The sequence below is a fragment of the Amphiura filiformis genome, chromosome 20, assembly GCF_039555335.1.
Source record: "Amphiura filiformis chromosome 20, Afil_fr2py, whole genome shotgun sequence".
Taxonomy (NCBI): Eukaryota; Metazoa; Echinodermata; class Ophiuroidea; order Amphilepidida; family Amphiuridae; genus Amphiura; species Amphiura filiformis.
The window spans coordinates 59173871-59189569 of record NC_092647.1 but is presented as its reverse complement, the minus strand read 5'-3'; the positions used below and the strand labels follow the sequence as shown (position 1 = coordinate 59189569).

At 38.9% G+C, this 15699-nt stretch overlaps 1 protein-coding gene across 3 annotated transcripts in view; it reads right to left on the bottom strand.

Moving 5' to 3' along the window:
• Positions 1-15699, bottom strand: part of LOC140142453 (coronin-2B-like) — a 116381-nt gene that overhangs the window by 52914 nt on the left and 47768 nt on the right. For 2 of the 3 annotated variants that reach the window (XM_072164436.1, XM_072164435.1), the window contains exon 2: positions 2379-2582. In XM_072164436.1, coding sequence (XP_072020537.1) covers positions 2379-2579 — 201 coding nt within the window. In that variant the 5' untranslated portion in view covers positions 2580-2582. Of the gene's footprint in view, positions 1-2378; positions 2583-3274; positions 3438-15699 lie in introns of those variants that run through there. The other variant, XM_072164433.1, reaches the window with a different exon arrangement.

Below are 15699 nucleotides of genomic sequence, written 5' to 3'. Positions count from 1 at the left end.
GAAATTGAAGTGTTCAGATGCAAAATCTGATTTACCAATTTTTTGCAATTTGAGAAAGAAAATAATAAGAAAATATGTGCTACCTAGGAATTTGTAAAGTATAGTGTAAATTTAATCTAACACTATTAGTCTGATGAAAGTTGACTTGAATTCATTATTGTGATTTTCCAAAAATATTAACAATAAAAAGTGGTAAAATTGGCAAAAAGAGGTCATATTCACACCCAATGTCCCCTATAATTTAGGTCCATATAGTCCGTCTCTCATCTAATGAACCCTATAACCTTTGCAATGTTTAAAGACTTTTGTCCAACACAGTGTTTATTTTATACGCCTATTGGTTTAACAGCACCCTTTTATATGGACAAAAATGTGCTATTTTGAAACTTTTTGAATGTTTTGTCTAACCCTAACCGTACCCATGGCTTTTTGCTATCAGAAAGGAATGAAGAAACAAGGAGAAAAGATGAACAAAGAAGTCACTTCGAACCTCGGACCCCTTGCATGCAGTCACCGGCCTGTATCCACAGGGGTTACGCTGCTCAGGAACTGTGGCCAGTGATTCCCTGGGTATACATTGTATATGACTTAGGCTGATTGTGTCATCGCATCGCCTGGAATGCATGCACGAGCAGTGGTTTTAATAGTGAGGTTTAGTGAGACCTGGGTTGGTTGGGGGAATAGGTTTAAAAGACATCTGTACTAAAATACTAATTATTTCAACTGACTTAATGATACCAATTTTGTACCTGTTGACAAGACCATTTAAGACTTACAGCTTGCAGCAATTTGCAAATAATGATTCACAAATCCAGATGCATTAAGTCAGAGACCCCAGAATTTTTTTTATGTGACCTCGTTTTTGAAAAGTCAACCATTTCTTAAGTGTGACCTCATTTCTTAAAAGTTGCGAACCAGGGTTTTATGAGTCATTAAACGCTGTTTGCCCATGCTCAGTAACATTCATGTTCCGTCACTATTCAGTAATTTAATTATTCCCAGGAATGGGGCTGTTTGGCCAGTTTGGGCAGCATCCCTAGTTCACTACCACATCCCATAAACCTAACCAAGGGCTTCCTTGGATGAATGTAGCCCATGCTACACTAGCCCTGGTCATCTTTATTTCTTAAAAGTCAGACCACTTGCAAACCAGGGTTTGATATTGTCAGTAAATAAGCTGCCAGCCAAAGCTCAGTAACATTCATGGGCTGTCAGTAAATAAGCTGCCAGCCAAAGCTCAGTAACATTCATGGGCTGGCAGTACTTAAGATGTCAGCCAAAGCTCTGTAACATTCATGGGCTGTCAGTTCTCAGTAGTTATTTCAAGGAGCTGGCCAATTTGGTCATCCCCTATCTCATACACCCAGGGCTTTTCTTGGATGAATGTATCCCATGCTACACTAGTGTGTCTTGCCTCAAGTTGAGAGTAACGCCATGTTGAATTTCGCAGTGGCATATTCGAATCAGTGCGTTTTCATGGAAATGTTGACAGTGTACGGATAGATCGCCCTTCTACACATGTGAATATTCCCCCTTGGATTAGGTTAGTGCACATGATTCGAATCTGCCACTGAGATATCCAACATGTTGATACTCTCAATCTGTGACGAGACAGACTACATGTATAGGATTTTCACTAGTTTGAGCAGGACATACAATACATGTATGGAGGAGCACATCCAATGACATTGCCAAGAGCATGAAAAATAAATAACACACACACACACACAAAAATAACACCGCAACAAAAAGACAAACAAAAAAGTTGAAATGCAAGAGCTCGGATAACGACATTTTCAAGTATTTTTTATGGGGCCTGAGAGCACATCAGACATATAGAATTGCAAATGTGAATACGAGGAATGTCAATTAGTGGTTTTTAGCGGGTTCTCCATCGGACAAGTTTAGAACTGTCAATTTTTTTGAATTGAACAGTCACAAAGTAAATTGTATAAATCAAATGATATGTAGCTGGGATGAAAAGTCGTCCATCATATGTAAATCTGACATTCGTACTGAAGATATGGATTTTTTCCCCCAAAACACCAAAAATATTTAGGTCTTTTGGGGGGAAAATGTATATCTTCAATATGAAGTTGATTGTCTTCTTTTCATCCTAGCTACATACACTAAAAGTACATATCATTAGATTTATAAGGTTTACTTTGAAGACTGTTAAATATCACAAGTTTTTAAAATATCAAATTTTAATAATTTGCCATAAAATTTGTACTATATTGCAAATTTTAAAAAAATCTAAATTATTTGATATTAGAAGGACATTCCTTGTATGTGATATGTCTGATGTACTCTCAGTTCCCACAAAAAATACTTAGCAAATGTTAATATCCAATTCCTTAACAAACCAATCAACTTACTCTTTCAATAGGAATGACAACAAAGGAGCCTCCACCTGCAGACTCTGTGATGATGGCCACATATTTGAGATTGATGCAACAGAAATTGGACTCATGTGCATTCTTACTGATAGGCACTCCATCGTAGCATTTCTCTTTACGAAAAGGCTTCCCGTATACGTGCCGATACTTGGAGTACCGCACTCCTTTAAACATGGGCATCTCCTGCAAAAACAAAGAAATGTAATTAAGTGATTAGCATTTGTTTACTAAGTTTCAGATTGGCACAAGATGCAGATGCAAAAGGCACTGATTCGGCAGTGCGATTATTTTCCCAGCTCAACTTATAGCTGTATCATACAAAGCAGTATCAGAAAAGCGACTAGCTGATGTATCCAGAGATGCCAGTGGGGTCTGTCCAAATTTTCTGAACTGTAGAAATTGTGAAAAAAAATATAATGCAAAACCGGGGAATAAGCTATGACACAGGTTAAAGGGATATCACCCCCCCCACACACACACACACACACATACACAACAAAAAAAGAGTTCTTTTTTGCTAAATACCAGCCTTCTTAGAAACATTTCATCATCCAATGCCGGAAATATAAACATTTTTACATTTCCAGGATTTTTTTTCTTTTTACGCACTTCTGGAATTCCAGAAATTTCTGGAAAACTGGAATCTCTGTGTCTAGCAGGAGTGGCTAGCATGCCCAACATCATATTAATACCAGTCCAACTCAATTGCAAGTTTTTCATCCAACTGGATCGGCGACAGCATTTGCAGAATTGCTACCTGCTTTTGAATACCAGTGATTTGTCCCTCCAACACTGCGATAGAATTGTAGTATGATGTGGGTATCAACATATTGCACTATAGTACAGACATTAAATTAAAACCATTTTATCATTACTTCTGGTTCCATCTGTATAGTCTGTCCAATCTGCGGTGTTAATCCACTACCCGGCACCTTTGACCATGAGGCTACTAGAGATCCAACAACCACCATTATGATATCAAATCCACAAGAAACGTCAACAAAATATAAAGAAGATCCACCAAAGTATGGCTACTCTCCAAGATCCCTGGACTCTGAGTGACTACAATGTATACCTTGCCTGGTATCTTAGCATGGTTGCCAGAATTTTGTCTGACCAAAGGTGTAAAATCAATGCATCAAGGTGGCCAGTGGCATCCAATAAGCCACTATTATGACTGATCAATACAGTGATTCTAAAACAAGAAGGCAATTCAGCTTGCAAAAGGCTCAAAAATGTAAAGATCAGTCATTTTTAAAGAAAGATATTGTGGGAAGATCATCAAATTTCATGTAAAAATAGTAATATTTCCACAATTTCTGATATATTTCTTTAAGGGGAAGAAACAATTTTCTTCTGAATACCAATAGTTTTCTGGAGGGAGCTCTTGCATTCCACATTCTTCCCAGTCTTACTCGCAAAAGTACTAGCCAATTTTAGCATATGAAGTGGCTCAATTGGGTGTATACGGCATATACATGGCAACCCTGTTTTAGCGAGTTGTAAATCCACCTAACACTTGTTTGATGTGACTAATTTGGTTATGTCCTTACCAATAAAGTAAAATGACAGGTTAATTAATTGTCAGTGCGATCTTCTTATATTCTTTTGAGTTGGAACTTTATATGTGTTATGCAATAAGATTCAATTCAATTAAGAAAATGGTTAATTTGTATACATGTATGACTTTAAATGTTTAATCCTTGTCATGACAACAGATTCAATAAAACCAAACCACTAATACCTGTCATGGCCTCAATTAGGATGCTTTCCAATTACTAAGAAAAAAAAAAAAGAACAATACATGTATAATAGGAATTTTGTTTTTTACTATCCTTTACGTAGCACTACTTTTGGACTCTGTTGCTTTAAGTATACTATCCAGAGAGGTTACATCAGCAACCAAGCTTCGCCTTGGCTTCTCGCACTTCGCGCTCGTTAGGGCCACAGGCTGCGGCTACTATGTAGCAGACGACAGACATGTCCAAGTAGTGCTGGACCTGCCTATCGTCTGTCACAATTTTTTTATTTAGCAAAAATTAATACAAAAAACTCTCCTTATTCTAAAATCAAGTGCATGTACTAGGCCTACGACTACACCATGCTACATACACACACCCAACAAGCATATTACCAAATGTGGTGAGAGCCAAAAGAAGCCTCAAAAATAAAATTGAATTTCTAGTTCTAAATGGCTTCAAATTGGGAGTGCCCCCCCCCCCACGAATCAAGGAAATCAAAAGTCAATGAAGAAGAGGGATTCACAAATTCAGCAGTGAATCCCTTAAAATGAACATCAAATATTCTAGTGATCAGATAAAAGACAGGTTTATGTATATGTGAGCAATTTGTGACATTCTGGAGACCCGGTTTCACTCAGAGATATCATTATCACCATTATTTTTACCCCAGTCACAAACCTATTTGAATGATGCAAAACTAATTATAAGCAATTCCTTAATCCTTCATAGTATTTATTGCACAATGGAGCAAGATATTGTTCACCAAATGCATGGGTCGTTCATGAAATCACTCTGCTGAGGTTTGCTGTATTAAGCCAGATCCTGACTCCACTTCGCATTTTAATTCCATCGCGCAATGTTTTAAAAGCATGTGGGGTCTGCATCTCCTTTTAAGGTCATTCTACCGACCTTGATTTTCCAGCAGCCAATCAGAAGGGTGCACAGCTGCGATATCGCAGCGCGACGCGAATGTTCAACTCCATCGCGGACCGAAATTTCGATCGCGCGATGAGAATTTTCACCGCTGAGCTCGTAAAAACCTGGCTCAGATTACAGTTTTTATAGCATCGCAGCATGAGTCAGGATCGGGCTTAACTTACAAAGTAGTAATAACAGCATCTTGTTTTTATGATTCCTGGTAAAGGAACACAGGAAATAAAACTTTGAAATTAATATAAAATGTGCAATGGATCTTACAGGTCAAGTATGTAACTATAGATTGTGGAGAGAAAAAAACCCTCTTCAAATGATTAGATTTCATTGCACATTTACTTCTAGATAAACATTTTTCTTGGTTTGACCATGGACTGTAGAAATATTTATTTCTACAGTCCATGGTTTGACAAGGAGATTGTCAAGGACTCAAGAGGTTAATACAAGTACTATTACCAGATCCTGGACAAGATCATGATCATAGGTAATGTAATATGGCTTTCATGATGTAATGTATATTATATTTATATGTAACTGCAACATACCTCCACGATCTTTAGTGGAAAATAAATTTCAATTTAAATGTTGACTGCTGCCCCACACTCCCAATACAAAATATTGCTGGAAATTGACTAAAGGTCCGTTCATACTATGCCGCAATTGCTTTGCGGTGTGTTGCCGATGTATATCGATTACTTTTGCTGCAACTCGTCACATTTCCAAGTTAAAATGTATGTAACTTTATTGCGATATCGCAATGCAGTATTTTTCAGTACAATGTGATGCGGCATTGCACCACATCACAATGCAATTGCGGCACAGTATAAATGCCCGGGGGGGGGGGGCACTCACATGTTAAGGTGGTACGGGTATGTGCGGCGCCCAAGGGTCCCTTTTTCAGGCCCTCCGGCAGTTCCTTAAGCCCCACATTTGGATCTGCTCCAGTTCTTTGAGCTTCAAACTCTGACAATTGTAGCTCTTTAAGCTCAAATTTGGAAATAATTTAGAAATTGTTAGCTCAACAGCCTATAATTTGGCCCTAATTTCAGTTCTTCAAGCCCCTATTTTGCCCGAAAATCAGTTCTTAGCTCCGCGCCGCACACCCCTACCAAAATTTAAGTTGAGTGCCCCCGGGTATAAATGGACCTTTAGAAATGGAACTTGACTTGGAACTAAACAAATGAACATAAGGAGTGAGTATAGTCTGATAATTAATCCTGCAAAAGGTGATTTTAAAGCCATATGATCTTGAACCGTTTTGTATTTTGTATACTTGTGCTTGTTATTTTCTACACCTGATGTGCAGGGGAATACCATGGTGTAGAGAGCGCGCTTGCACCTTGCGGTCTATGCCTAAAACATGCGAAATTACTGATTGGTGATTGCTGCTGCAAACGAGGCAGCAAAAACAATATTAAATCAACGACAAATTAAATACTAAAACAACAACAATAAATGAATAAATTGTTGAAAAAAAAAAAATTGGAAATCAACATACCTCTGCCAAGAGTTGGAAAATCATGTTTTTCCGGAAAATATTCCTATCCACGATAAATAACAAACCTTTGAAACACACCAAAGGAACTCCCTAAAAGCGTGCTTACTTTCCTACAGGCCAAATAACAGCTGAATGAAGTCTTCTCAAATTACCCTCAACACATTGTACTTTACCCAAAATGATGACAAAAGGGACAAGTTTAATACCCTTAAATCCTCAATGACAATTAATGGAGCCAAAGTTGATGGCTCTTGCAAAAATAACGTGTTCGTGCAGGCAAAAGGGTTACTTGTCATCTAAAACCAAGTTTCAGTTTTTCACAAGACAATATCTGTCTATTACCAGAATTACAAAATAGCGAAAACTCAATAAAAGTTGGACTTCCGGTTTTTAAGAAATAAACGTCCATGTAATTTTAGAAACAATAGAGTAACAAAAGAAATTGAATGCTAATTTGGGGCATATTTCAAAATTATTTTTACCGATATCTTACTTAATTTGCCTATGAGTGGAAGAAAATCAAATTTTCTTAATAGGCCAAATTTGTTTAAAATCATGTTGGTCATTATCAGTAATTGACAATTCCAGTTTAAAAAAGCGTCTTTTACTTGAACAAATTCTTCCACTTTTATTTTATTGTTTGGTTGTGGCCATCAACACCAAATTGCCTTTTTCACACTTCTGACACCCATATTAATGAAACTTAATTCATTATAAAGCTCTTCTTGACACTTTCTAGATATTTTACTTTTGGGAAAAATGGGACACTGAAAGACCACAAACAAACAGGACTCAGGTGCTAATGATATAAGTGGCCATTACTTATTTCATATCCCATCTTCAAGTACTGGCAGCTGATGTCTACTGAGTCACAATGGTTACACCTTCATAATCTAGTTTCCTTCACAGTCTGTTAGTGCAAAATGTTCATACGCTACAGAAGTTTAAGCTGTGATAGAGTCTATTCTTTGAGCTAGACTCTGCTGCAGGTGAAAATTATATCATTAGTTCTCTGGGTTGATAGGATGAACACATTTTAATCTTTACCCAGAGCAGCCAGCGCACATAAAAGTTGAAAAAAAAAACCCAATGCATCTGGCTGGATTCGAACCGGCGACCTTTGTATTACTAGCACGACGCTCTAGCCAATTGAGCCACAGAGGCACACTGGAGAAGAGCGGGCGATTTTAATCTATAGGTATTAGGTTTGAATAGTGTTCGTTGCATTCCTAAGAAGGCATCAGAACTGAATTTAAAAAAAATAATTATACAAAGTCACATAGCGATGGAAATTATTATACTTAGTTCTCTGGGTTGATAGGATGAACACATTTTAATCTTTACCATGTTTACCTAGAGCAGCCAGCACACATAAACATTTTTCACACTGCTACTACTCCTGGGATCGCCTACCGCTACTCCTGGTAACTTGGGCCAGGATCTGTGCTTGAGCTGACCAAGTCCCACCAGGGTTACATCCATCAATGTAAACACAGCCATGAAAGTGTAATAAATAAACAAAATAAATAAATAAAAAGGCCAATTCAATCTTCACAGTACATGCTCTGCCTTGCAATCAGAAGATTGCGAGTCCGAGCCCCGGTGGTGTCACCGTGTTGTGCACTTGGGCAAAGTACTTTACTTCACTTGACTCTCTTTACCTAGGGTGAAATGGGGAGCTATAATATGAATATTGTCCATTGAGCGCGATCCAAAAGTATGAGCATGCATTGGAAATTGTATGCAGCCGACATATTCTAACAATGTTCAGCGGAATAAATGTAAAGTGTGTTGATACACGTGACGTGAAAGGCACTGAATAAATGCAAACATTATTTTTTTAATTTGATCAAGGATTGATCTATTTATTACTAATATAGTCCTTGTTTATAACCTTATTAATTCATTAATTAATTGTCTTGAGGCCTGCTAATTGAATATATCTGGCTGAAACATTGTAGTCATATCATGTATGGTGCCATTCTGGCCACTTATTTTTTTAATGTCAAACATATCTATCTAGGCATCAACAGCTGAATTGGGGAGCTAGCCTAATGCTGACAAAACTCAACCAGTTTTACGCAAACTTTAGGCTATCATATAATGAAAACACCAAAGATCTAGCATATGCCTGCTAAAGTTATGAAATTGAAGTCACTTGGTACCCCCGGGATTCGAACCCGGAACCCCTCGCATGCCACGCACACAATCACCGACCTGTAGCAACCGAGGTTAGGCTGGGTATATATGACTTAGGCTGATTGCATCATCAAGTCACATGGAATGCATGGCACACGATAGCTGCCAGGTGTCATATCTTGAGATGTGTACAATACAGATTGTACAATATAGAATGCAGGTAATTGCAAAAATTATCAAATGTCTATGGCAGCTATTACAGATAGGACCATCTTGACTAACCTCTCAAATTAATTCTGAGAAGCTGCGTTGTAAAAATCACACAAATAAGAAGAGTTCAGATGTAAAAGGTGATTATACGCTATTTTCTAACTTTTTGTGTTAACACTTCCTACGACAAAGTGATTCAGAAGTGAATCACTTGGGTCATGTGACGTCAAAATAATTTTTCCTGCCCTCTGTGCTAATGTCAGTACGATAAATCATTCATAAAATTTTTTAAAATTCCAAAAAATCGCGTTCAAAATACACCTAATTTGAAACAGCTGTTTCGTCGGTCTCTGACGATGTTTTGATCCCGTTTTTTTTTTTAAATTTATTTTTCCCTAATTGCTATTTATAGCACGAGAGCCCTGGATAGCCTCAATCTCTTGAAAATCAGGGGCAAAGTAAAGCATGTCAATAATCAAACAAACAAATGTCCTTGGATCGCGTGCTGATCAAACAAAAATATCTAGAAACGCCGCCGCCCGTTTTGTCAAATTTTATCTCTGGAATTGATTCACAAAATATGGCGGCGCAGCGTGAAGATCGAAGCACTAAACCGTCTTTTTCAAGACGATATTGATGATGGTGACTATGATTTTGAAGGTTTTGGTGAGGATGAACTTCGTGGCAACTTTGGGAGCGATTCTGAGCCTGAAATAGCTGTGGACAGCGATGAACAAGCATCGGATAGTGATGACTCGGTTGATCACGCGAAGCTATTGAAGCCCCTTGGTTTGATTGCGCAGCAGACGATCGCGAGCATGAAATAATACGGCGACGTGATATACCACAGCACGCTACGGGCGTATGTATTGCGACCAACGATGCAATATGCGGCACCCACTGAATTAGATATTTTCAGTGAATTTTTCACTGATGATATGATAGGTATCATGGTGTTACAGACCAATCTGTACGCAGAGCAGTGGAGGGCTATGCCAAATTTGCCTGATAATGCACGCATAAAGTCATGGGTGGCAACAAATGCCATTGAGATGAGAGCTTTCATTGCATTGCGTATTGCAATGGGCCTGTCCCCCAGAAATCAGGCCGCTGATTATTTCTCGTCACGATCCTCTTTTTGGCTTACCGACACTCCAAATTATGTGCGCGTAATGTCGAAACGTCGGTATGAGGTGCTGGCAATGTGTTTTCATTTTGTAAATAATGAAGACCAAGTGGGTGTTGACGATCCGCATACAACCCACTCTTCAAGATTCAGCCACTAATCGATAATGTGGTTGAAAATTGGAGGACAGCTGTCGAACCCGCCAAAGCTTGCTCACTCGATGAAAGCATGATACCCTTTCGCGGCAGAGTGAAATTTCGGCAGTACATCAAATCTAAGCATCATCGATATCATCATGGTGTGAAAGGTTTTGCGCTCTGCGATGCCTCTACATGTTACTGCATCAAATACGACATCTACACTGGTCGTTTCTACGACTATAATCGAGATCTGGGGCAAGGCTGTAGTGTTGTACTAAAACTGGTTGCCGGCATGCCAGAAGGGACAATTCTTTATACCGACAGTTTTTATACTAGTCCCACTTTGGCCACAAAATTGATGCAGTTGAAAATAGGGATTGTCGGTACAGCGCAAAAGAATCGTGAGAGGTATGCCTGAAGCGCTGAAAGCACGGCCACAACCAGAACCCAAGTTTGTGTTCAAGGATCCAATCCTTGCTGTGTCTTTCAAGGATCGCAATGATGTGCGCATGCTTAGTACAGTGCATGGTACTGATACGGAAGAACGCGTGGCGCGTGCATCGCCAACGAGCGCAATAGATACTTGGCTGATGATGACGGTATGATTCGCAGGCGCATACCATCATTGACATGTGCGTACAACAAGCTAATGCGAGGGGTCGATGGTCTTGACCAGCTTACGTCGTACAATGTGTACCCGCATAGGTCACGCAAGTGGTATATCAAGGTATTCAATTACATATTGGATATCACGCTGATCAATGCCAGGGTTCTCCTGGAGAAGCATTCTAGAACTAAGATTGCTGCGAGTCGCTTTCGAGAGCGACTTATTGATCAGTTACTAGCGCCATACCTTCAAGCAAATAATATTGATGTCCATAGGAACGCAGAGGCAGGTCAGCGCCCAAGACGCCGGGCTTTTCAGCCCAATCTTGGAAGGCTTGAAGGTGCGCATTTTATTGAGCACGCTCCCAGCAGGCGTGTGTGCATAGCTTGCACACGAGATATGGCGACACGGAGAGTACAGTCCTCATATCGCTGCAGTACCTGCCCCGGTCAACCATATCTCTGTCTGGAGCAGTGTTTTGACCGCTACCACACTATGGACGACTACCAACTGCTCCGAGCCCCAAAGCAACGTACCCAAGCAGAGCCTGAGCCTGAGCATGAGCAGTGATGGAAACTAATTCCACATCTTCCATCCATCCACTTCATCCATCCATCCTTCCACCTCTTCAAACCAAACCAAACTTCTCTTGCACCTGCATCAGCATAAATCTTCCAGAATGAGGCCCCAAAAATTTGGTGGCCGTGGGGTAACAGACGGTTCTTGTGAGTGTACAAATTCTCCAGGAACTGCCCGTTGCTCCGCTGCCAACCATACAAAAAACATCAGGGCAGCGGCGTTTTGCAGTAGGCAGTGATCATGCATGCTACGTAACCCTGTATGTAAGTTTGTTTTGGGTTTTTATTTTTGTTTTGATATTTTCATATAAATTCAATTATATAAATAGATACAGGTATTCAATACACTACATACATGTACTGATGCATGCATGCATGCATAGCTTTACATTCAGTGTTTTTATTTTATTGAAAAAAATTGGCTTCCATAAATTGACAGTGAAATACTCAAAAAAAATAATAACAATTGCTCCAACTGATCAATTTTTATATTTTATTTGCATTTTTATTCAATAACAATAGTACAAATAATATTCTAATACATTTGAGTAAATAATATAAAATCAACACAAAATCGACGCAATTTAGAGAATTTTATTTACACAAATCAATAAAAGGCAGCTATTATAAAAGCACCCAAAAAACACCCAATTTTTCAAAATGGCTGCCCTTGGTCGTAGGAAGTGTTAAGGCCACCAACATCTGCCCTAAATGCAGGCTTTAAATGACACCCTTCTACTTATGGAACTAGTATGATCAAAAACAGCGCATATTTTATATTCTAGTTATTTTTGCTTATATTTCAAACAAAAAAGAATAATCATTGTTGAGCTTCAAAGAGGACATGATGTTGTAGCTATAGAGAAGCTAATTTTACTCCTACTCGTGAGGTAGCTTGTGATGGCAAGTACAAACCCCTGCAGAGTCAATGTGTTGTGCACTTGGGCAAGACAGTTAACATCACTTGGCTCACCCCACCACAGTGTATTGGGGATCTGATTCCATGATTAGGGGATTTATTAGAATACAAATGCTGAGGAGCTGCACCCTGTAATCTGATAATCCCTTTAAGACAGGTCGGGGGAGCATGACACAGTGTTTGAATTCAAATTTTGATACAAACAAAGCTGACACACAAAAGGAGTGGTATGAGTTCTCTAAAGGAAGTATACAAGGCTTTATGTAAGGGGTGTTATTTTACAAATTACACCCAATGTGCATGATTTTTCTCGGGAGGGGAAAAAAGGCCCTTAACTTTTGTTTTGATATAATTATTGGCCTTAACTCAAGAACTTCAATACCTATGGAAATATGAATGCAATATTGGCTTCCTTGGCCTGGGCTCATTTCCTATATTGGGATCAATATATTAATATTAAGAAACTGACACTGCAGTTGTTATGTTAAATGGCTAAAACTGAGAAAATTTGGTGCCTGTCATCCCACTTGGTTGACACTAAGCAGTTGGCAGATTCTGACATTCAAATGATTAAGCTTAAATCACAGGAAACAATCAAAACCACATTAAAAACACACTCATCCTTATTTACCACCTTCAAATATTGTGTAATATGATGAGCAAGGGGGTAGGCCTGTATGCAAGGGGCCCAATTATGGTTTACTTTACCAGGTAGAATTTTCCAAGAAGATCTTAATTTGAAATGAAATTTATCAAAGGGACCACTTTTCATGTTTAAAAACTGTTCAAAATAGCCCCCCTCCCCCAAAGTCCTTTCTTTTAGGGTTCACTCTTTGATGCAAGCAATTTTTGTAAGAGCAAAGGTTCACATTTTAGAAATCATTTGAAATATTGAATTTACTGTCATGAAACTTGATAAAATATAAGTTTCATATTGATAAAACCTAATTATTTGCAGATATTATATTATTACACTTCTCTTCACTGCTGCCGTCCATCAAATCACCCTAGCAAAAGTATTTTAACCAAGGCCTCAAAGAAGGGGAAAAAGAGATTATAATTAAAACTCCATTCCCACACTTCCTTTGACAAATTCCCATTTAGCAAAGGGAAGGGAAGGAAGGAAGAAAGAGAGAAGGTGAAGAGAAAAGTTGTTTGCTGCAGTCTGGTTTTGAACCACTGACTCCTTGGCACTGAGGACAAGACCAGGGATAGCAACCATGGGTGTGATGCTGGCCCGACCAGTGATTTTGTGTGTAAATCAAGGCTTGTATGATTGTGCAAGAGTATGTTGGATGTTTTGTGCTGTACGTTTTTGTCTGGTGTAGTATTTAGTGTTCTGCCCTGCTGGCCCTTCACACATTCATTTATGATTTTGTGTTCTCTAGAAGAACATTGATAATGACTTTGGCTTTTGACATGTATGATGTAAATCAATTCAACACACCAGTTGATATCCATCATTCACCATGTTGTTTACACCTCTAATTGACAGTACAAGTGACATCTGTATGAGATGATGCACACCACCAGCACCGGTTCCTAATTTGTAATGCAATCAGTGTTTTTACTTCTGTAGCATGAAGTGTTTCTAAATGCTTTCATTACAAGCCACACTTTTCATCAACAACCTGGCTAGTGCAAGACAGGGTTCTGAGGTGAAAAGTCTTTTGGAAACATTGTAGAAATCCTAGTTGGGAATCTACTACTAAATTTATGTGCATGTGGTGAGTATTCCTTCAAATCTGCAATAAGCTCAGATGTGATGATCGGGTAGTCCCAATATTTGTACATTTACATCCTGCAAAAAATTGTCCAACTGTCAACCAATATACAAACCATGCAATCCGTGCATGCATATAGCTTTATTTAGTCGTAGAGATTAAAGTTAGAAACAGTGCAAAATATATATATACCAAGAGGTATAGATAAACACAACGTTTCGGGTTGGACCCTTTAACAAGTGTGAGGCCAACCAGAGAAAAAACTTACACTACAATGCATCACAAACTAAAGTACAATTACACAACAAAAAGAAAAAATCTATACCAGAAAGCTGATGTAAACAAACCCCTTAAGCAACTAAGAAAAATACAGGGTGAACAGGGTGGAACAAGAAAATTACAAATTGAATGTACAAAACTTAATATTGAGTCCACGAGGTTGCATAGTGCGAGTTTGAATATCAGGCGGTGTTCAGCAATGAGTCTGTCCTTATTGGAGCCGCGAGATTGTATAACAGCAGAAACTCTGAAGTGGCTAACATTACAAAGAGAAGGTGGATTGAAATGGAGCGGAGATGTTCTGTAGTACGATCTGCTAATCGGCGGCTGGTTTCCCCTATGTACAATATATGGCAGTTTGTACATTGAATACAATAAACAACATTGCGAGAGATGCATGTGAAGTGGGAGGTGATGTCAAAACCCCATTGGGACCGGGATGTGAGTTTCATTGGAGACATGAGCACAGGTATTACACCTTCTCCTATCACAGCAAAAAGTACCAGGGGTGTCACATGGCTGGATGGGGTGTGAAGCGCTGGACGACCTGGTCGCCAATGTTCTTGTCCTTCTGAAGGCGGTCACCGGGAGTTGATTAAAAACTTGGGATGTGGAATCGTCACAAGAAGTATCACGAAAGTTACGGAAGATAATATTGCGAATAGGAAGATTAAGCGGATGATAAGTGAGAACCAAGGGAACTCTTTCAGAAGATTTGGATCCGGATGGTTGGAGAGCAAGATCCCTGTCTACTGATTGGACTCGATCCAGAGCAGCTTGTGTGGTGTCGGTAGGGTATCCACGCTCATAGCTTTATTTAGTTCGGATCAACTTCTGGGAATTTTGTTCTGGTGAATCAGCACTGACTGGCGGTGTGGAGCTGATGCTGTAAGTAGAGCGATATGAGCTACTTTTTACAGGAAAGAACATGATATATGATATCTGTTGTAACTATCATCACAATAATTGTAATATAGCATTTCAATATGTTGATTTCCTCAATTAAAGCATGTGTTGTACATCAAACCTTTGCAATGATTTACAGCCTAAATAATCACACAGTGTGCAAAATGCCCAATATGATTATCAGTAATAATGTAAAAATGTCAAAAAACAATGTATGCAAGGAAGTAAAGGAAGACTGTTTGTTTATTTGTTTGGTAACCATGGTTACATTGACTATATCCCTGAAGAAAAAATTTAAGTCACAACAGGATGAGCAAGGTGTTGTCCACTTTACCACATCAAGTTTCCTTCAAAGAAAAATTCTCAATCAAGTAGTAAAGTCCTCACTGCCCAGTAGTGGATTCAAGATAGTTTTTGCTTTCAGCACTTTATCATTCAGAGTATTACCTGACATTCATTTGGGTCAGTACTTTATCAGAGGGTGTGTTAAGGGGGGGGG